General features: G+C 47.4%; 1 protein-coding gene across 2 annotated transcripts in view; it reads right to left on the reverse strand.

The window, feature by feature from the left end:
* LOC121878724 (growth/differentiation factor 8-like) overlaps positions 1-24644 on the reverse strand; it is a 79983-nt gene that overhangs the window by 22690 nt on the left and 32649 nt on the right. For both annotated transcript variants that reach the window (XM_042385070.1, XM_042385071.1), the window contains exon 2: positions 170-369. In XM_042385070.1, coding sequence (XP_042241004.1) covers positions 170-369 — 200 coding nt within the window. The remainder of the gene's footprint in view (positions 1-169; positions 370-24644) is intronic.

Below are 24644 nucleotides of genomic sequence, written 5' to 3' on the forward strand. Positions count from 1 at the left end.
TAGCAACAGAGTGGACACATGGAGACTTCAGTAGCAACAGAGTGGACACATGGAGACTTCAGTAGCAACAGAGAGGACACATGGAGACTTCAGTAGCAACAGAGAGGACACATGGAGACTTCAGTAGCAACACATGGAGACCTGTAAATGGAGGAAGGGTGAGACTCACATTGGTCCTGATGAAGCCGCCCAAACTCTCGGGCCTTGACACCTTGTATACAGTGATGGGCACGGTGCGGTCCAGCTCGGAGTGCATGGGTTTGAGCCAGACGTGGAGGATGGCTCTCTTCACCCGGTTCCCCAGCTGCTCGTGGTTTAGTTTAAAGTAGAGCACGTCTATTTCTGGTGGTATGCGGAGTCCGGGGGGTGCTGCAAGTGAGACAACAACAGAACTGTTATTTGCACATGTGCACGACGCCAACCGCTACATGTGACTGCAATATGAGACGCACGTCATATACTGTATATATAGCGTCTGCTCTCTGCAAAAAGCTACTTATTTGGGGATTCTCAGTGTGGTTGGTGGTGGTAGGGGGTAGGTTGACGTGTGCGCTACGCCGTGTTGTGGTCACTCAGTTGAGCTTTTCGTGTAGCGACAAGGATGTGCGTCACTCACTGTCGACACACGTATGACCATCAGGATGATAATAATAATAATAATATAATAATGATATTGAGGAAAATATAAGAATAATGATAATGAGAATAAAAACATAAATAAAAAAACCAATGAGTAATAATAATAATAATAATAATAATAATAATAATAATAATAATAAATCAGGAATGAGTCAAACATAACGAACACACCTGAACAAGCAACATGAAAGGGGTGTGGAAAGAACTTGACACACTTAAAGCTGGGGAACTTGACACACTTAAAGCTGGGGAACTTGACACACTAAAGCTGGGGAACTTGACACACTAAAGCTGGGGAACTTGACACACTTAAAACTGGGAACTTGACACACTTAAAGCTGGGGAACTTGACACACTTAAAGCTGAGGAACTTGACACACTAAAGCTGGGGAACTTGACACACTTAAAATTGGAACTTGACACACTTAAAGCTGGGGAACTTGACACACTTAAAGCTGGAGAAATTGACACACTATAGCTAGGGAACTTGACACACTTAAAGCTGAGGGGAACTTGACACACTTAAAGGAACTTGGCTGGGGAACTTGACATTAACTTCTAAACACGGGGAACTTGACACACTTAAGAGCTTGGAGGGGGAACTTGACACACTTAAAAACTGGGGAACTTGACACACTTGAACTTGACACACTTAAAGCTGGGGAACTTGACACACTTAAAGCTTGACACACTTAAAGCTGGGGAACTTGACACACTTAAAACTGGGAACTTGACACACTTAAAACTTAAAGCTGAACTTGGGACACTTGCTTACACAGCTGGGGAACTTAACACTTAAAACTGGGAACTTGACACGCTGGGCTGGGGAACTTAACACACTATAGCTGGGAAACTTGACACATTATAGCTAGGGAACTTGACACACTATCTAGGGAACTTGACACACTACAGTATATCTAACGAACTTGACACACTATCTAGGGAACTTGACACACTATCTAGGGAACTTGACACACTACAGTATATCTAACGAACTTGACACACTATCTAGGGAACTTGACACACTATCTAGGTAACTTGACACAATATCTAGGGAACATGACACACTATATCTAGGAAAATTGACACACAATCTAGGGAACTTGACACACTATATCTAGGGAAATTGACACACAATCTAGGGAACTTGACACACTATCTAGGGAACTTGACATACTATCTAGGGAACTTGACACACTATCTAGGGAACTTGACACACAGAAAATGAACTTGAGTCTATGTAGAAAACTCAACTTTTGTCAACAGAAGAAACATACAGTACCGGGACCTGACGTTGTTGTGACCTCACAGCTCTGTGTGTGGTCAGGTGTAACTCAGGTAACATGTCAGAGTGCTTCCTCCATTGCACCGGAAGTCACAGACACCATATACTCACACATTCACTTCTAATTAGTATACAGGGTGTTCCGTAAATACTTTTCATAAATCACGGTGTATATTCCTGAGACATAAATATAGATAAATGACTAAATGACCAAATTATCAATAGTTTCAGAGTTACAACATATGATAGGTTTGGTATTAATATGATAAAACCTGCAGTATATGGGGTGTAAATGAAGCATCCACTGCTGTTTGTGTCGCTTTTTAACAATAATAATGTCACAAGCCATATGATTTGTACTGGGATTAACGTTTAGAGCAAATGTTCAAAGTTCCGTCCCTCTTGGTCAATGCAGGCTTCAGCCCGTCACACAAATGAGTGTCGTACACGTTCAAAGACTCCAGGGGTGTTACGAACGCTCGTCACACTTTCCTGACTCACGGTGCCACAATTCCTCATGGTTTGCGAACCTCTGTAACATGCACCTTGCTTTTTATGTGACCCCACAGGTAGAAATCAAGGAGCTTTATTTCAGGTGACCGTAAGTTTCATCACATAACTACCAAACCTGTCATGTGCTGTAACTCTGAAACTATTGAGAATTGATAATTTGGTCATTTAGTCATTTATCTCAGGAATATACACCGTGATTTATGAAAAGTATTTACGGAACACCCTGTATATATATATAGTTTAATATCACATGTATGCTTGTTTTTAAATTGCATATATGAAAACACGGGAAACGATAAATGAAAATCCGTAGAGTTGTTTTTGTGTGTGTTCAAGACGACTTGTCGGCGAGTCTGAATTAAATAATCCCCTTCACTGACGATGGACAGTTGAATTATTTTCTAATACATAAATCTAAAAAAATATTTATCGTGTTGATTTATTTTCTAATTCCACCCAGTTGTTTAACCGAGTATGGTCAGTAACACATCTCCTTACCTCTCGTGTACTGCCTTGAGTGACGGCAAACTAGCGCCAAGGTCACTTTCCCCCTTCATTATATTTTCACAATGATAAGTGAGTGTATGTGTGTAGGTTCACGTGATGACTGTGTGGGTCATGTCTACCTTGGTGACGAGTGAGGCCCCTCAAATCTGGCCACTGAATGAGTAAGTATGGAGAGCAACTTGTCGGTTTTGGCGGGGAATTAGAGCCAAGTAGATAGGGGAGGTAATGAACTATTACAGGCGAGGGATCAATGTTTGCTGTTTGTTTTTATGGTAACTACAGCAACCAGCTTCACGTGAGCCTGAGGTAGGTGCTGTAGTGTCGGGGGCGCCACGGTAGAGGAAAGTGAAGCTAGGATACGATGCTAAACCATTTATGCACTAGGTACGACCCAACCACACCTAACCATTTCAGATTGTGTTAGGATTGGTTCAGTTAGGTTTGGTTACTATAAATGACAGCATCGTAGCCTCCATCACCCGCCCTGCTGAAGGTACAGTCACCCAAAAAAGTCCTGTCGTGAACAACGAACCCCGAGATTCAGACTCGTGAACCCGAAGCAGTAGACACTGATACATTATTCTGTCCATTAATGCTTCGGATTCAAGAGTCTGAATCTCGGGGTTCGTTGTTCGTAACAGGACTTTTTTGGGTGACTGTACCATGACCCAACCCCTTTGGTGATTTAAAACGAGAAACTAAGGAAATGATAAAAATTTCTCCTTGTTTCTCGCCAGATTTACATTACGTCACTCGTTGAGGCTCAGTGCGCAGCGCGCATGCACAAAAATCGTTCTCATGCGCGTGAAAGTCGTTTATTCAAGTTTACACAGGTTAAGACTATCCAGCTTTCTAGGAAGAAAAAAATTGAAAGCTGGACCCGTCTGTTGCCACCTCCAAGTATGTTAGAAAACGTGGTTTATCTAACTCAGCCGCCCAGATGGTCCTGTGTTTAGCTGCACACCAGAGTCCATGTTGATAGTGGAGTTTCTCTCATGTTGTTGAAGGTGTTATTACTGACACACAGGGATAACACAAGGTGCTTACTCTATATTCTGTGGGAGAAAATATATTTAGGTATCTATTCGTTTATTACTTACAAGTACCTTAAACCCTCGTTAGCCAAATAAAATATTAAAAGTAGCGCCCCGTAGTGAAGTTGTTTGGGAAACAGACCTTTAGTTTATCAATACAAACATCACTACACACACACATCTTAACCCCTCCACACACACACACACACACACATCTTAACCCCTCCACACACACACACACACACACATCTTAACCCCTCCACACACACACACACACACATCTACCTTTCTCTTATCTCTCTCTCTCATATGTCGCCAACACACCTCTGTGAGTGTGCTCTGGTACCCCCCGTCTTTACCTCGTCTCCCTCATATCTCCCCTCCCTCCCCTGACGTAACTGGGACAAGGTGTGCAGTGGGGTAAGGAAGTGGAGTAAGAGGGAGCATAAGGACTGGAGGGATGGAAGGAGAGAAGGAGGGAAAGGGGGCGGTGAAGGCGGGCGAGAGGAAAGGAGAAGAAGGCAATGAGGGAAGGAGGCAAGGAGAGAAAGAGGCAGGGAGGTAAGGAGAAATTAGAAGCGGGAAGGAAAGAAGGAAGGAGGGAGGGAGGGAGGAAGGGAGGGAGGGTGGAAGGATAATTACTGCATGCCGGGGAGGGGGATGGGAAGGGTTGGAGGGCAGGTATGGACACTGGGGAGACTGAGCTCCCCCGCCGCCATGGTGAAGTGATCACTAGCCCAACTAACCCCCCCCCCCTCCCTCATAACGCCGCTTTTACCTTGTATCGTAACTCACACCGACTCACAGTTTGTTCTCATTTTCCAAGTGATAATGTCGTGACGGATCGGTGCTAATTGTCGGGGCGTAGAGGGAGGGACACACATAGGAAAGGGAGGTGTGACGTTGAAGTTAATGACATTAGTCTATGTTTACTGTTAAACAAGGACAGAGGCGCTACGACCAGACTACATGACGCCCCCTCTCCCCTCCCAGTCACCAATTTTGTTTTATGCATTCTGGTGACTATCTCTGGCGGACACACTCTGTGTGTGGTTGTGCAGTGACCAACACACACACACACACACACACACACACACACACACACACACACACACACACACACACCAGCCATCCTCCTGCCTGAGACGCCTTTGAAATATACGCAGATGAGAAAGAGATAAAAAGAGAGAGAGAGAGAGAGAGAGAGAGAGAGAGAGAGAGTCAATTCGAATTTCGGCAATATATATATAATCAGGTAATATGATCACTATACAACACCGGACCCTGGTGGAGAACAACTACAATCAAACCAACACAACGTTAAAGGGTTTATGTACAGGTGGGAAGGAACAGGTAAAGTAGCAGGGTGTTACTGTCAGCTGCTGCTTCCATTCATGATGAGTTACACAGGTTGTCGGGAATGTTGTTGACTCGATCTTTACACTACATGGAGATCACAACATACACTAATGTTATATTTCTGGTTCATCCTTCAATATGAGAGACACGCAAACACAAGTCAAAACATTGGCTTCATCACCACAAGGACTCACTACTGACTCACCCGACTCACCGGTTACTGTTGAGTCGTATTACTTATTATATCGGAAAATAATCCCCCCCCCCCCAAGTATCTAGATATATTGATGACTCGTCTTCATAAGGTATATCTGTATTAACCTCTACCCTCAGTAAGCCTCACATCATACCATGTACTTGTTATGTACTTTGTGTTAGATGTGTTTATCAGATGCCTTTAGAAATAACCTTAAGCTTTAAAAATATTAATTTGTGTTAAATTACTTGGTCATTATATGTTTATATTGTATTTGTCTACACCAGTCGATGCTGAACCTACCCCACCCTACCCGCAGCCTCTAACATTATACATAAAAGTCTTCCTATGAGGGAAAGATGTGAATGGAACCTCATGAAAAGTGAAAATGTCTCTATTACAAGGTGATGATGATGGTGGTATTGGTTCACACTCTGCATAACACTGACGCACACACACACACACACACAAACACTTTATCAACACATCAACTGGACAACATAAAGTGACGTGTGGAAAACAATGATAAACAAGCAATGTATCATGACACATATGACAGCAACCTCCACCAACACGCCAGTAAATATAACAATGAACAAGAGCTGAGATACACTAACAAACGCCAATATAACACTTTGAGGCTAAATACCGTCAAACATTGAGATATTATGTGTATTATTTTAAAACCAGACACTGACACCACGAGTAGAACCATTAATATGATAATACACCTTAATAAACCGGGGAAATATATATATTTATTTATGTGTGTGTGTGTGTGTGTGTGTGTGTGTGTGTGTGTGTGTGTGTGTGTTCTGTGTGTGAACGAATGAATGAATGCACGCGTATATGCATTGGTGAGTGAAGCGTGCCTTGTATGCGTGTTCACTCACATGCATACTGTATATATGATCGTGTGTGTATGTGCATGCATTTGTGAGTGTTATAGAACGCACGTTTGCCCTGGTCTTAACGGGTCACAACCTTGATGATTATGTTAGGTTAGTATAGTTTGGGGTCTATTGGGACGAGTCCACGTGTGTGTGTGTGTGTGTGTATATATATATGTGTGTGTGTGTGTGTGTGTGTGTGTATATATATATGTGTGTGTGTGTGTGTGATTGACTACTTGGATGTTATCTAATAAAGAATTAATTTTGTACAACACAGACGAACTAATAATGTCGCAGCTATCAATATATATCCCACACAGGTGAACTAATTTCGATGAAAGTGAGCAGTTAACGGCAATGAAACCTTAACACTTATTGATTTTTAAAAATTTCACAAACGGATAAGACCATAAATATCAATAGAAAAATACACCAATAAATAGTGGTATGCCTCCCACCCCATGCCTGACCCACCCCTGCCTCACCCACCCCTGCCTCACCCACCCCTGCCTCACCCACCTCTGCCTCACCCAATCCCTGCCCTCACCCCACCCAAGTGCGTCTCCCCACCCCACCCCTGCTGGCCCCACCCACCCCTGCCCCACCACCCCTGCCCCACCCACCCATGCCCCACCCAACTCCTGCCCCACCCACCCATGCCCACCCACCCCTGCCCCCTCACCCACCCTGCCCTCACCCACCCCTGGCCTCACCCACCCTCCCCCCACCCACCCCTGCCTCACCCACCTATGCCCTCACCCACCTATGCCTCACCCACCCTGCCTCCCACCCACCCCTGCCTCTGCTCCCACCCCTGCCTCACCCACCTATGCCCCACCCACCCCTGCCTCACCCAACTCTGCCCCACCCACCCATGCCCCACACCCACCTGGCGCCCCCACCCACCCCTGTCTGAATCTATTCCCTGCCCGGCACCCACCCCAAGGCCCCCACCCACCCATGCCTCGACCCACCCTGCCTCACCCACCCCTGCCCCACCCACCCCTGCCCCACCCACCCCTGCCCCACCCAACTCCTGCCTCACACCCACCTGTCTCACCCACCCCTGGCCCACCCTGCCCACCCACCCCTGCCTCACCCACCCCCGCCCCACCCACCCCTGCCTCACCCCACCCCTGCCCCACCCACTCCCCTGCCCACCCACCCCTGCCCCCACCACCCCTGCCTCACCCATCCCCTGCCCCCACCCACCCCTGCCTCACACCCACCCCTGCCTCACCCACCCATGCCTCACCCACCGAGAGTTATCACGATATGTCTGCCACTGTCAAAAATGAAGTTCATGAGGACTGTGTAAACGCTGCCCATAACACAAGCAATATATTTCTCCACAACAGGACGGGACGACTTGCAGTTCTCTCTCCCTCGCTATTCAATATCGGCAGCCTGGAAGACGTACGACGTGAGTTTTTTTTTTTTTTCATTTTTTTTTTAGTTTTCTTTAAATTTAACCTTATGTTGTCTCCTTCACCTTTAAAACACCTGGTAGAGGCTATGACAGAGCAACTACTACAGAAGCATACTAACAAGAGACTCCTGACTACTACCCTTTGAACAGCATGTATCTTAAAATAAATTACAGCGTAAACTTGAAGCATCACGTAGGAAGGTATATATATATATGCTCGGTGGTCTCGTGGTTAGACCATTAATAGGGAGAACATTTATGAGAGAGGTAAAGAATGAACACTGAACCCAAATTTAATAACAGTGATTATTACGCTAATAACAGTAGGAGATACCCTAACAACATGTACATTAACGACAGTACGGTAGTGAAGATAACATGACAAAGAGATGGAGCTTTATTCCTGTTGCACACAATTCGGGGTACTGTTATTTATATACATTAACAGCTTACACTAGTACAAAAACAACAACAGCGTTAACAGATGCAACAAAAATAAGGCAATAAAAGATGTCACTGCACGTTATTCACTAAAGCATAATAGAAAACACGTGATAAAAAATATATAAATAATAATAACAACAAACTAAACAACGATGGTACAAGGTGGTGAATAATACGTAATCAGATAATATGTTTATAAGTGACTCCAGAAAGTTTAGCTCGTAAAGAAACTACAACACTCAGATCAGTCTTAAAAACGAACACGTTGTACAATCACTCACAAAAGTCCTATCGTCTCCTAAGCTATTCCACGAACTCCCGAGATTCAGATTCGTGAACCCGAACCATTATTATGTATTGTTAAGTCCATAAATTCTTCGGATTCACGAGTCTGAATATCGGGGTTCACTGGATCAGGAGGAGAGGAGACAGGACTTTAGACAGGACTTTACATAAGGCCGGCCGTATTCAAGATCGCAAAGTATAGGGTATCCAAATATGCATTTCCTACGGCCGTGATTTCCGCTTGGGATACCCAAGGCTTCACCATCTTGAATACGGCCGATGGTCTACACGGAATATAAAGACTACACGGCTGACAATGGCTAAAGGTTAATGAATTTTCATGTAGTAGAAAGGTAAACGGGGCATACACAACTAAACACGGCTTTGCACAGCGTACACATCAATACAACAGATACAGATTTGTATTGTTGACGTCATACATTATAACATCAACACATTTAACAACCTTATCGAAAATCACTCTACCATAACCACAGTAAGATGTCCTTTGGTATCTACGAGTGTTAAAAGGGGTATAGGTGCGTCTGGTGGAGGGGGGAGATTAAGCTCCGTGGAATGTGATTGGTTTCTCAGTTGAATAGATTTACGGACGATAACTTAACTCACTTTTCCTAGAGTCTTTTATGTGTTTTAATGTTGTTGACGATGAGAACGGTGTTGTGTAGAATGACTGCTACATCTTGTACGGTTACTGAGTTTGTTGTTGTTGTATGCATTTATGTCCACACTAATTGTCCCTCGTCTAAGTTATGGTGATACAGGATATATTAAGTCGACGAGAAAATTTTTGTACCTGAGAAGCTCTCCTCTCCTCACCCTCTCCCTCTCCCAGGGACCTCGAGACCTCCAGCGAAGACAGTAACAACGCTAGACGAGTATTGAAGATTAAGGTTATATCATGTTGTTCTCGTGTTAAAATGCCGAGGTGCGGGAAAACCTTGAGCCCTCTGCAACTGCTTGTCTACAATAGTACGTGTGACACAGTGTTTAATGTGTCCATTAATCTAACACGTATGTTAGTATTGATCGGGGTTCAATACTGGTAGTGATGGAGCAGGAGACGTCGCTAAAGTGGGTATGGTGGGAGCGGAGGGTGATGTTTTGGTGGGCTCAGACGGCGTTACGTAGCAACTATTTGTAGATGCTGTCAGGTAAAGAAGAGGAGGGAAGGGTTGCGTGGGGCTGGCCGGGTGAGTCACCAGCAGGGCCGTGACCCCTTCATTCCACCCAGCAAGCCGTCCCCGCTCTCCTCCGACACATAATGGTCACATACATCTCGTAAACACACAACACACGACATGGAAAGGGGCTGACAGCAAGAGTATAAATATTCATCCTTAATATTTACATGGGCAAGATTTTGTGTACAGTGATGTGGTGGCGGTGCCTGGGGTAGGGGTGAGGGAGAGGGAGAACCTGTTGTGAAGGAGGTTGTCCACAATAACACTACACCAACAAAAATGCTGTCTGCCGCATCAGGCCCACCAGTCATGGCTGACAAACACAGTGTGGCACCCACCGGGAAAACCCTATTAATTCAAACCATATAAACAGGTTATCATAAAGTGCAAGAATTCTAACACCTTCATCCACTTCCTCACACACACACACACACACACACACACACACACACACACACACACACACACACACACTGCATACATCAAAATCCACAAAACTATAATTTAGAAACTTTTCAGAAACATATTAAGCAGGAAGAAGAAGAGCTCCCTGTACGTTATCACTCACTTTAAGAAACTTAAGCAGGCCAATGTGGTGGTGTGGAGGAGGTGGTAGTGACGCCTCCCCCCTTTCTTCCCTTTCTGTCACACTTCCTTGAGGTGACAGTGACCCCCCACCACCCCCCCCCCCCCACCACCTCCACCCCCCACCCCATTCCCTGCCACACGCCTTTCTTCCCTGGGGATTATATTACCTCCATTATGTCACAACACTTCCTGGTTTGTAGTTTACCCTTGAGTTTCTTACAGCCTTATTTACAGTGAATAAAAGTACCCACTTACTTCCCACCCGCGTATAGAGTGTGGCTTCCACCCCGTAGTACCAAACCGTTCTCTTAAGTACAAAACGAGTACAAGGTCTCTCTCTCTACAGTGATCTAATCTTGAAAAACAAAACACTTCCTGTTCCACCACTACTAATTATATAAGATCGCCAATTCATTTTCATCTGGTACTATACACACACACACTGTCCACTGGTTATATAAACTAATTCATTCCCTGTCTGTTCACTTTCGTCTCTATGTACTTATGATTCGCCATTCCCTCCTACCTATTATGATTCGCCATTCCCTCCTACTAATGATTCACATACTCCCAATACATCTTGTCCACACAGCATCACTTGGCGTCTATCACCCTTACCCACCTCTCCCTCCTCCTCCTCCTCTTCACTTTGAACACCCCCCCCACCTTTCACTCCTTCTCCTCCTCCTCTTCTTCCCTTCGACCCCCTGGGCTACGGAGGTGATGGTTCCTCCCTCTTATCATTCTGGAAGGAACCTTGGTTATCATCCTTCTATTTCCCACTCCAGCCTCTTAGATCCCACTGCAGCCACGTCACTCCCAATTCAGCCACGTATCTCCCACTCCAGACACGAATTTCCCACTCCAGACACTTATTTCCCACTCCACCCTCGTATTTCCCACTCCAGCCTTGTTAGTACTAATAAATATATAATGGTTGCTCCTCGTGTAACGAGGATGGCTGGCCCAAGGGCCACCTAGACGTGAATTTGTTTAAGGTGCAGAAGCTGTCGCCAACACAACAATCACACCCTGAGTTAACGAGCTGCATGACCCAGTGACAAGGAATAGTCCGAGAAGACTGGACAACTCGCCAACTGCACTGGCTAACCATAACCCCGGAATACGATCCGCAAATCGATTAACATCCAGGTTCCCAATTACTGCTGGGTAGACAGAGGCAAATGGCGTAAAGAAACTTGCCCATAGTTTCACCCTGCCCGGGGATCGAGCCCTGGTCCGCTCGCATTGCGAGGCGAGGATGCTGCCCATTACACCACAGGTCGCCTTAGTACTCATAGCATCACGCTCACACGACCATCTAGTAAATTTCATTCACGGTTCCTCCTGCTGGGTCTCGTGTCGCCCAAGGAGTTTACAGTTGACGTAGGCACTAGACGAACACACACACACACACACACACACCTTGTTGTCACTCACTGCCTTGGGAGATAATCTTACGAATGTTTTTGTCTGTCTGTCCGGAAGTTATGAACAAGGGAGAGACAAGACGCGGCCCAACCTAACCATTGTTTCCTATCTAGGTTACCCCTTCATCCCATTCTCTCTGTTACCGACGCGTCTCTCTTAACTGTTTCAATATTCCATCTATTGTTTTCTCATCAACCTCTTATAAACTTAAGTGTCTCACGATGGATGGTTTGATAACAGAAACAAACATGACTGCTCGATATAAATAATCAAATATATACTAAGGTGCTAAAGAGACATTTGTTAAAGGAGATATCTCAAATTTAATGATTTCATACCGTAAAAAAATATTGGTGCTAGGACAGTACATGATGACCCTAACCAAGACGTGACGTATGTAGGTTTGTCTACCTCCAGCTATTATCAAGATATATTATAAAAGCACGTAAGCCAGCGTAACGGCTTCACTAACTGACTCTTGTTGAGGAAAAGCCAGACAGCATCACCATTATCCTCGTCTGTGAATGATAACAGGGTGATCTTCAATGGGGATAACGTTTACCACTTTGGCGTAAGTGATGATGAAATGTTGTCATACTGAGGAAACATTTTGAAGACTAAGCAGTGTTTACATCCACCAGACACTGTTGTTACCTACTGCTAGCAAGAAAAATTCATTACTGGAGTCTACGAACCTGTGACAGATGACCTTAAGAAGCAAGTGGTGTTTTCTGAAGCGAATTTCTCTTGTCTAGAATTTCACACCATCGATTACGATGGGCTAAACTACTCCTCCATCACATCAAACTGCCAAAGAGGATTCGGCTGCCCGCATTGCTTCATTCTCACAAACTTTTGGGAAGGGAAAAAGTTGTTTTACTCACTTGAACATAAACACGGCAGATATAACATAAACCCGCTGACGTAGTGAAGGGAATTCATTTCATATTTTATGCTCGGTATTAAGAAGATGAGATATTCGACTGGTCAAACTAATGAAAACAAACTAGTTTGAGAATAACAGTAAAATGAGCACACGAGAGAGAGAGAATAATGCAAAAAGAGTGAGAATGATGAGGCGGCGACCATGGCAAGAGAGCCCCCCCCCCCACCACCAGGACACATGTCACAGCGGGGAGTCACGACCTACTTCCCTGACACCCGTCCCTCTCCTTACATTAAGAGCTCCTCCTTGCATGTACAAAAACAAGAGCTAACCCGCCCCACCTGAGTGCGACACGGTTCCCCAAATAGAGTGGAGGGTGAATCTTGGCTCTCAGCAACAAGCCAAGAGTAACGAGCTTATCAGAGAGCCAGACATGGACACTTATGGTGACAACAGCTGCAAAAAGCGACCTCTTGACCCCTTGTCGCTAAGCCGCCAGCTCCTCCAACTAATTGAAGAGGGAACAGGCGAGCATGCAACAAGGGCACGGGGAGATGAAGTGCCCTAATGCCAAACACAAGGCACATCTCAAGGTGATCGACGGCCTTGCAGTGTGTGGCGGGTGGCACTGTCTGTCCCCCACCCCCTCATTATTATTCGTGGAGGCAGGCAGATGTTAGACGACTCCTGGTTGCAAGAAGGACGTGTCCAAGTTCTCTAGTTGCTGAATGTTCAACTCCGTCACAACTTTTGTACATCACCAGTGCTATAACGGGTTCAAGTATCCCTATCCGCGTGCCTACGCATTCAAACTTTGTTCTTATTTTTTATCTTAATATGTAGGACGACTTGTGTCGATTACTTCTGGTTTTATGGATATAAGATAAGTTTACATAGTGGGTGCTGGTGTACTGGTCTGGCCTTGCTCAAGACGAGACGTAGCGAAAGATGCCCAACAATAGCTGGGATGGACAGCGTTCCATTAGTAGTCTGACCTCCTTTTGCTTTCGTTGTAAACAGCATCACAACTCCTTGCTCTTGTACTCATTCTCGTAATTTATTGTCGCCTTTTTTACATAGACGTTACGCTTTCATTCATGCGCCATTCATATGTTGTACATATATATATATATATATATATATATATATATATATATATATATATATATATATATATATATATATATATATATATATATATATATATATATTAGACTTGGACACATATGCACAGTAATACAGAAACAGCTGTGTACATACCCCTGTACACACGTACACACAAGTTTAATGTATAAAAACAATCGCTTTAAAAGTATTAGTACGGAAGATAATGAGACAAATATTTAGTACTACACGAACGACGTTATGGATAATGTTATTTACTATGACATATAAAAACATGCTTTTATCACCACGTTTTCGTCGCCACTTAGTGCTTATGTCAGTGTCTTCAGTGATCAATGTTTCCTCAAGTTAACAATCGTGTTAAAAAGTCTAGACCGTGACCCATCTAATCCAGCTAGTTCCCATCAAGTACTGATCAGTGTCGTGGATCACCTCTCACACGACAAGGAGAGACAAAGTTAGAAAAGTGCTTGTGAGTTTATGTCCTGTACCTCAATCCCCACTCACGTTACTTCATGATAACAGACCCACAATAGAGATGTACATGACTTTGGTACAATATACAGTCCCCTTCACTAGTGCGTTTACAGGGGCTACTCAGGGTTTGTACAGTGTGGCAGTTCTGTGTTTGTTTACATTCGAGAGAAGGAAATTCGCAATAGTAAACATATTATGGGATCAAAGTAAAACAATATTAAAAAACAATATCTCAATGTAATGATTTGTGGAATGTTTATATGAGGAGCCCCTGTAAACGCACTAGTGAAGGGGACTGTATATACTAGCATAATCAAAACTACCTTCTCGTTCTAACTTTAATAATACTTAATTTAAAACTAAGGTATGTTTATTATCGATCTTCGCTGCCTGTGTTATCCAAAATCCCCAGAATCTCATAATATTGACTGTACAGTGAGTGAGGGGTAAAGGGGTGGGGGTGAGAGGGGGGTGAGGGGTGAGAGGGGGGGGGGATAAGGGGTGAGGGGTCAATCCTACTCGGAGTAACTAATACATAGATCTAGTGATGGGGTATGCATGTATGTATGTATGTATGTATATAGATCCGTGTTTATTGATTTGTGTGCTTGTATACATTTAACTCTTTATGCACAAGTTAACGTAGATCCATGTATGTTTATGTGCAGGGTTTTCCATACATGATTACCCTCATTAAAGCTTGGTCTACCACTATTTTGAGGGTAATTATTTATGTACACCTTGTATATATGTCAGTATGTAGGTCTGCTATATGTAATTATGTCGTTATTTTTGTACTTGTATTTGTGTTTGTGGATATATATATATATATGCATATGTGTGTGTATTTATGTATGTCTTGTACATTTATGTATGAATGTACAGTATAGGTTATATGTATGGGTATATATACGCATGCTTTTGTGAGTAAGTGTAAGTGAATGCAAATGCGTAAGTTTGAACTGTTTTGTATGGTTTTTGTGTATATGTATCCATGATGATGATAATAATAATAATAATAATAATAATAATAATAATAATAATAATAATACACAGAACTAGGCACTTAACTTCAGAATGCATTATGTAAAGTATTAAGATAGTAGTAAGTTATTATCAACAGACCCTACACGTGCTTGCAGGAAGTCGATACATCGTGTTGCGTTGTATTGTAATTATGACTAGTGGCACTCACGAGGAGTTGTCTATCACACCTCCACCCACTGCCTCCACCCACTGCCTTCCCACTGCCTCCACCCACTGCCTCCACCCACTGCTTTCACCCACTGCCTTCACTCACTGCCCACCCACTGCCTCACTCACTGCCTCCATCCACCGCCTCACTGCCCACCCACTGCCTCACCCGCTGCCTCCACCCGCTGCCTCCACCCACTGCCTCACTCACTGCCTCCACCCACTGCCTCACTCACTGCTCCACCCACTGCCTCACCCACTGCCCTCCACCAATGTCTTCACCCACTGTCTTCACTCACTACCATCAATCACTGCCTTCACCCACTGCCTCCACCCACTGCCTTCACCCACTGCCCCCACTCCACTGCCTCCACCCACTGCCTCTCACTCACTGCTCCACCCACTGCCTTCACTCACTGCCTCCACCCACTGCCTCCACCCAATGCTGTCACCCACTGCTCCACCCACCACCCACCCACTGCCTTCACCAGCTCCACCCACTGCCTCACCACTGCTCCACCCACTGCATCCACCCACTGCCTCCACCCACTGCTTTCACCCACTGCCTCCACCCACCCCTGCCTCCACCCACTGCTTCACTCACTGCCTCCACCCACTGCCTCCACCCACTGCCTCCACCCACAGCCCACCCACCGCTCCCCACGCTCCACCCACTGCCCCACCACTGCTCCACCCACTCCTTCACCCCACTGCTCCACCCCACCTCCACCCACCCCTCCCACCGCCCACCCACTGCCCACCCACTGCCTTCCACCACTGCCCACCCACTGCCTCTCACCACCGCCCCACCCACTGCCTCACCACTGCCTCCACCCACTGCCTTCCACCACTGCCTCCACCCACTGCCTTCACCACTGCCTCCACCCACTGCCTCCACCCACTGCTTTCACCCACTGCCCCACCCACTGCCTCCACCCACTGCCTCACTCACTGCCTCCACCCACTTTCTCACTCACTACCTTCACCCACTGCCTTCACCCACTGCCTTCACTCACTGCTCCACCCACTGCTTTACTCACTGATTCCACCCACTGCCTCACCACTGCTCCACCCACTGCCTCCACCCACTGCTTCTCACCCACTGCCTTCACCACTGCCTCCACCCACTGCCTTCCACCCACTGCCTCCCACCCACAGCCCACCCACTGCCTCCACCCACTGCCTCCACCACCGCTCCACCCACTGCTCCTGCTCCACTGCCTTCCACCCACTGCTTTCACCCTGCTCCACCCCTGCCTCCACCCACTGCCTCTCACCCACTGCCTTCCACTCACTGCCTCCACCCACTGCCTCCACCCACTGCTTTCACCCACTGCCTCACCACTGCCTCCACCCACTGCCTCACCTGCTGCCCACCTGCTGCCTCCACCCACTGCCTCACCCACTGCCTCACCCACCTCCACCCACTGCTCCACCCACCTCCACCCACTGCCTTCACCCCACTGCCCCACCCTGCCTCCATCTGCTGCCTCCACCCACTGCCTTCACCCACTGCCTTCACCACTGCCCCACCCACCGCCCCCACCCACTGCCTCCACCACTGCCTCCACCCACTGCCTTCACCCACTGCCTTCACCCACTGCCTCCACCCACTGCCTTCACCCACTGCCTCACCCGCGCTCCACCGCTGCCTCCACCCACTGCCTTCACCCACTGCCTTTACTCCACTGCCTTCACCACCAGCTCCACCCACTGCCTTCACCCACTGCTCACCCACAGCCTCCACCCACTGCCTCTCACCCACTGCCTTCACCCACTGCCTCTCACCCACAGCCTCCACCAACTGCCTTCACCCACTGCCCTCTCCACCCACAGCCTCCTCCACCCGCCTTCACCCTGACTGCCTTCACCGACCGCTCCCCACCCCACACAGCTCCACCCACTGCCTCTCACCCACTGCCTTCACCCACAGCCTCCACCCACTGCCTTCACCCACTGCCTTCACCCACTGCCCCACCCACAGCCTCCACCCACTGCTTTCACCCTTCACTCACTGCCTCCACCCACTGCCCCACCCACTGCCTTCACTCCACTGCCTCCACCCAACGCCCTTCACCCACTCCCTTCACCTACCGGCCTCACCCGCTGCCTTCACCCACTGCCTCACTCCACTGCCTCCACCCACTGCCTCACCTACTGCCTCACCCACAGCCTCCACCCACTGCCTCTCACCCAATGCCCCACCACTGCTCCACCCACCGCTGTCTCCCCCACCTCCACCCACAGCCCACCCACCGCCCCACCCACTGCCCTCCACCCACAGCCCCACCCACTGCCCCCACCCACTGCCTCCACTCCACTGCCTCCACCCACCGCTCCTTCACCCACTGCCTCCCCACCCACAGCCTCCACCCACTGCCTTCACCCACTGCCTCACCACTGCCCTCCACCCACTGCCCTCTCACCCACTGCCTCTCACCCACTGCCTTCACCCGCTGCTCTCACCCACTGCCTCCCACTCCACTGCCTTCACCCACTGCCTTTACCCACAGCCTCCACCCACTGCCTTCACCCACTGCCTTCCACCCACAGCCTCCACCCACTGCCTCACCCACTGCCCCCCACCACTGCCTCCACCCACTGCCCCCACCCACTGCCCCCACCCACTGCCCTCCACCCGCCCCCACCCACTGCCTTCACCACCGCTCCACCCACTGCCCCACCCACTCCTCCACCCACAGCCTCCACCCACTGCCTTCACCCACTGCCTCACCACTGCCTCCTCCCACTGCCTTCACCCACCGCCTCTCACCCACTGCCTCACCCACTGCCTCACCCACTGCCTCTCACCCGCTCCACCCACTGCCCTCACCCACTGCCTCCACCCACTGCCTCCACCCACTGCCTTCCCCCACTGCCTCACCCACTGCCTCTTCACCCACTGCCTTCACCTGCTGCCTCCACCCACTGCCTTCACCCACTGCCTTCACTCACTGCCTCCACCCACTGCCTTCACCCACTGCCTTCACCCACTGCCTTCACCCGCTCCCTCCCACCCACTGCCTTCACCCACTGCCTTCACCCACTGCCTCTCTGCCCGCTGCCTCCACCCACTGCCTCACCCACAGCCTTCACCCATTGCCTTCACCCACTGCCTCACCCACTGCCTTCACCTACTGCCCACCCACTGCCTCCACCCACTGCCTCCACCTGCCTCCACCCACTGACTTCACCCACTGCCTCCACCCACTGCCTTCACCCCATGCCTTCACCTGCTGCCTCCACCCACTGCCTTCACCCACAGCCTTCTACCACTGCCTTCACTCACTGCCTCCACCCACTGCCTTTTACCACTCCCTCCACCCACTGCCTTCACCCACTGCCTCCACCCATTGCCTCACCCACAGCCTCCACCCACTGCCTCCACCCACTGCCTTCACCCACTGCCTTCACCCACTGCCTCACCCACTCCCTCCACCCATTGCCTCACCCACTGCCTTCACCCCCACTGCCTTCACCCACAGCCTCCACCCACTGCCTTCACCCACTGCCTTCACTCGCTGCCTCCACCCACTGCCTCGCCCACTGCCTTCACCCACTGCCTTCACCCACTGACCCCCACCACCTCCACCCACTGCCTTCACCTGCTGCCTTCACCCGCTGCCTCCCACAGCCTCCACCCACTGCCTCACCCACTGCCTCACTACTGCCTCCAACCACTGCCTTCACCCACTGCCTCCACCCACTGCCTCACCCACTGCCTTCACCCACTGCCTTCACTCACTGCCTCCACCCACTGCCTTCTCACCCACTGCCTCACCCACTGCCTTCACCACTGCCTTCACCCACCGCCTTCACCCACTGCCTCCACCCGCTGCCTCCACCCACTGCCTCCACCCACGTCTCACCCACTGCCTTCACCCACTGCCTTCACCCACTCCCCTCCACCCACTGCCTCCACCCACTGCCTTCACCCACTGCCTTCACCCACTGCCTTTACTCACTGCCTCCACCCACTGCTTTCACCCACTGCTCCACCCACTGCCTCCACCCACTGCCTCCACCCACTGCCTCCACCCACTGCCTTCACCCACCGCCTTCACCCACTGCCTTCACCCACTGCCTTCACTCACTGCCCCACCCACTGCCTTCACCCACTGCCTCACTCACTGCCTCCACCCACTGCCTCCACCCACTGCCCCACCCACTGCCTCACCCACTGCCTTCACTCACTGCCCACCCACTGCCTCCACCCACCGTCTCACCCACTGCCTTCACTCACTGCCTACCCACTGCCTACCCATTTCACCCACTGCCTTCACCCACTGCCTCCACCCATTGCCTTCACCCACTGCCTCTACCCACTGCTCCACCCACTGCCGGCACCCACCACCTTCACAAACCCACCTTCACCCACTACCTTCACCCACTGCCTCACCCACTGCTCACCAAGCATTCACCCACCACCTTTACCCACCTGCCTTCACTCACCGCCTTCACCCACTGCCTTTACCCACTGCCTTCACCTCACTGCCTTCACCCACTGCCTTTACCCACTGCTCACCCACTGCCTTCACCCATGCTTTCACCCACCACCACTCACCACTATCACTACTACTACCACCATCACCAACCACAACTACCCATCACCCATCACTACCACGACTCACCAGCACCACCACTCACCACTACCCACCACTACCACCAACACCACCACCCACCACTACCCACCACTATCACCAACACCACCACCACACCACCACCACCACCACCACCACCACAGTACCACAGTGAAGGCAGCAGCCTGGGAAGGGAGGGCCACACACCTTCCTTTCACCAGGTAAAGTTCCCTAATTCAAAGGTCCAACACTAAACAGGTACAGTATAACCACCCTTGTTACGACTCTCTCCTCCTTGTTAAGATGATTTGTGAGTTAGGACAATGTTGTGACACCACTCGTTCATATGACAGCCCTCGGCACACCACTCAATCATGACAGTCTTCAGTTACGACACTTATGCTAACAAGTAGTGATGACCCCCACATGGTTGTTCATCTCCTCAACTGGTATAAGGACTGACCAATATAAATATTGTATCAGTAATTTCCTGGTGGTGTGGTGTGGTGTGGCAGATATATGGTGACGATTAAATGTATAAAATTTATCCTCTTTCTCCTCAACTCCTACAAGCTATGTGGAGAATACTAATAAATTATTGTCTATTAATAATATAAACAATAACTAAAACAACAACAAATACGATAATAATAATAATAATAATAATAATAATAATAATAATAATAATAATAATAATAATAACCTGAAGTTCTTTTTCGGGTCAAATTACATTATATTTCGAGAGAACCAAAACATCACCGCATGACCGTAAACATCAGTTGTATTCAATGGCCTCAAATACCCACACGACTAACCATCACTATACAAAACCCTAATGAAATAAAACACATACTGTATATAGAGGGTGTCCCAGAAAAATGTCCCTGCTTCCCTCCCTCCTTCCCTCCTTCCCTGTCTGTTCCCTGAGACACTGTGAGTTGGAGGGAGGGAAGGAGGCAAGGAGAAGGGAGGGAGGCAGGGAGCAGGCAGGCAGGCAGGGAGGGAGGAAGGAAGCAGCAAGGTAGGGAGGGAGGCAGGAGGAGGAAGGAAGCAGGCAGGGAGGGAGGGAGGCAGGGAGGCAGGGAGGGGAGAGGCATGGAGCAGGCAGGTAGAGAGGCAGGGGGCAGGCAGAGGGAGGCAGGCAGGTAGGGAGGCAGGGAGGCAGGAGGGAGGCAGGCAGGTAGGGAGGCAGGGAGGCAGGGAGCAGGAGGAGCAGACAGGCAGGAGCAAGCAGGCAGGAGCAAGCAGGCAGGGAGCAAGCAGACAGGGAGCAGGAAGGAGCAAGCAGGCAGGGAGCAAGCAGGCAGGAGCAGGCAGGTAGAGAGGCAGGGGCAGGCAGGGGAGGCAGGCAGGTAAGGAGGCAGGGAGGCAGGCAGGGAGCAAGCAGGCAGGAGCAGGCAGGCAGGGAGGGAGGCAGACACCCTTTATCTATGATTGACACACCGACCATTGTCCCCTTCTAACAGTGAGAGATAAATACCTCCACAGTACAGGTACAGCCACAGCCTTACACACATACGACTTGACCAACACAGGAGCAGATGTGTCTACTAAATTGCTGTAGTTCTATTAAACGAATGATTTACTAGGAGATAAAAACTTGTTGTAGGACCTACCATTTTATTAGTTCATTTTGAGGGGCAAGCCTTCAAACTCCTCTATTCAAAGTTAGAATATGTACAGCCGACGGACAACAATAGTTTTCCATCTGGAAGTGGAAAGTCCTAATAATAGTAGTAATTGGTATTGATAATGACAATACAAACAATAATAATATCACTAATTATGATCCTGATACTAATGATAAAAACAACAACAATAATAACAACAATAATAATAAAAATAATAATAATAATAATAATAATAATAATAATAATAATAATAATAATAATAATAATAATAATAATAATAATAATAATAATAATAATAATAATAATAACAACAATATTAATAATATTATTATGAATAAGAATAATAATAATAATAATAATAATAATAATAATAATAATAATAATAATAATAATAATAATAACAGAAGAATAACACTAAAATTAACAACAATAACAGTAACATCAATAGCACTTAACATGACAACAGAAGTAAATCAGTATCAAAGGCAGAATAAATCAATAATGAAAACTATCAACAATTGTTGTAAATCAGAATCTGTATTAAGCATATCTATGAACACTTCTCCTGACTGACTGACTGGCAGAGGGAAATTTTCAACCCTAGCAGTCTCTTGTTCGTTATAACCACTAATACCCCTGCTGTTGGTCTGTCTCCCTGGTGTCTACATCTCCCGTCCTGATGCCCCTGAGCCTATCAAACTTTCTCTCAGAGTTTCTGACGGGGCATCCTCCACTCAGGCTGAACTGATAGCCCTCCTTGCTGCCCTTCTCGCCGAGGAAGAAGCAAATGATTTCTGCCCCTTGCTTGTCTGCTGCGATTCCAGGTCTGCTCTCGACGGGATCGCATTTGGATCAGGGAAAATAAGGACCTCATCTTCCGAATACGAGGGTTAACATCCACACTTCAGGATGCAGGCTGTCCAGACATTCCTATGGATACCCAGTCATGTCGGTATCTTGGGGAATGAGGCAGCAGATGGCCTTGCCAAGACTGGCTGTAACAAGGCCACACCTGACTACGTTATTCCTCGAACACTTTTACAACTTAGGACCCATATTCGCCACAAACAGAGATAAACTCGAGAAGCAGCCATCCCCCTGGGCTCCCCGCCCACCTGGTACGACGTCCTCCATAAACTTCCTGACCTCTCGTATGTCTTTGGGAAAGGGTCACGGAAAAGGGACGTGATTGCTGCCCGTATCATCATTGGGTATGACTTTGCTTGGGAGATTGGTATCCCCGCATCCCCTGAGCAACGCTCTTGTGCATTATGCAGAAGACCCGACAGCCGCACCCTTATCCACTACCTCCTAAGATGTCCCCACACACAACGCTTCCGTGACTCCTGCTGGACCACCACTCCACGACCCCCTGACGGAGACACGATGATCCTCCCCATACTGGCCAGATATTATATAAATAATATTGATAATGTGTGAAAGAAATATCCTTCCTTCCTTCCTTAGGCTTTAGTAAGCCCCTTTATGATATTTATACTGTATATACTTGTGACACTTGCCAGATGATTCTGGTGTCTTATTGTACAGGGGTACCTCGTGAGAGCACTAGGATCCCGCTTCCTCTATCAAGGAATAAACTATTGAAATTAAAAAAAAATAACCACTACTACTACACCCATGGCTCGCGCGTGTAACGTTGCGTTGTTTATTTCGTCTCCTTGTATAGTGACTCAGACTGTGTGACTCTTGCCAGCTTGTGTGTGTGTGTGTGTTAGGTTAGGTTAGGTTAGGTTAGGTTCTGTTCAACTTAACTTATCGGTGCAGAAAATTTAAAAGAAGTATTTATAAAAGTGAGACGGAGTTCTTAGAGAGGATGAAGCCCAGAAGAATAAAATAGAAAAGGAAAAAAATGCTCATGTGTGTGTGTGTGTGTGTGTGTGTGTGTGTGTGTGTGTGTGTGGCCACGTGTTGGGTGAGATGACTTCATGCTGAATCATATAATATCAATTTAAGTTTTAAGTTTTCTGTGTATGTTTGGGGTTTTTTTTTCAAATTCGTCGTCGGATTATGAGATTCAATCACTGAATAGGCATACATTAAGAGACTAACAAACTATCATCTTCCGTCACTTTATACGGTTCTCATAAATAAATAAATAAATACAAATCAGAAATTAAAGTTTTTCGGCCTCAAATTTCCTTCGCCAGGGAAACTTATTGTAAATCAAAGGAATAAGATAAATTTGTCAATGAGAAGTGAAGTAACTGGTGTTATGTCATTTCACTCCCTGGAGAGGAGGACTCAGCATCACCTTACGACCTTCTAACCACCCTTGTTTACTAACCCCTTAATGGCTGAGGGTCGTCGACTACTTGAATGTGATTCCTCCTTGGCCTTCAACCTCCTCTACTCTCACCCCCATGTTTTGCAAGTCACTCTCACCCTCTTCCCTCCCAACCCCGTGTAAATATCTGAACCACATCCCTCCCAACCCCGTGTAAATATCTGAACCACATCCCTCCCAACCCCGTGTAAACATTATTACATGGCTGTGTGTAAATTGATAAGCTGTAAAAAAAAAAACATTAAGATAGCTATGCTAATCCTGTGACAGCGTTTGAACTTTAATCATTGCTAAGTTGATAATGAAGGATAAATTACAAAATAATTTTCTTTAGCATATGCGATCGATCCAAGACAAGATATAGTAAACGTTTTGTGATTATTTTTTTATCTTTGACTGTGAAACATTGGTGTATGACAGACGATGGCGATTATAATGAACAGAAAAACGGGAAAAACAATGACTTAAAATAGAGACGTATAGCAGCTAATAATAACTACTTATTACATATAATTTTAAGCGTTTATTGGATGTCTTTTTAATAAACTTTCACTCCTCTAGAAGGTTAGGTTTTATTTATTTATGAGCTCTTCTTTTATTCCTCGTACAGTACATTCACTCCGCCAACCCAAGGACTGTAA

This window comes from Homarus americanus, unplaced genomic scaffold, assembly GCF_018991925.1.
Source record: "Homarus americanus isolate GMGI-L3 unplaced genomic scaffold, GMGI_Hamer_2.0 scaffold2558, whole genome shotgun sequence".
NCBI classification, from domain to species: Eukaryota; Metazoa; Arthropoda; class Malacostraca; order Decapoda; family Nephropidae; genus Homarus; species Homarus americanus.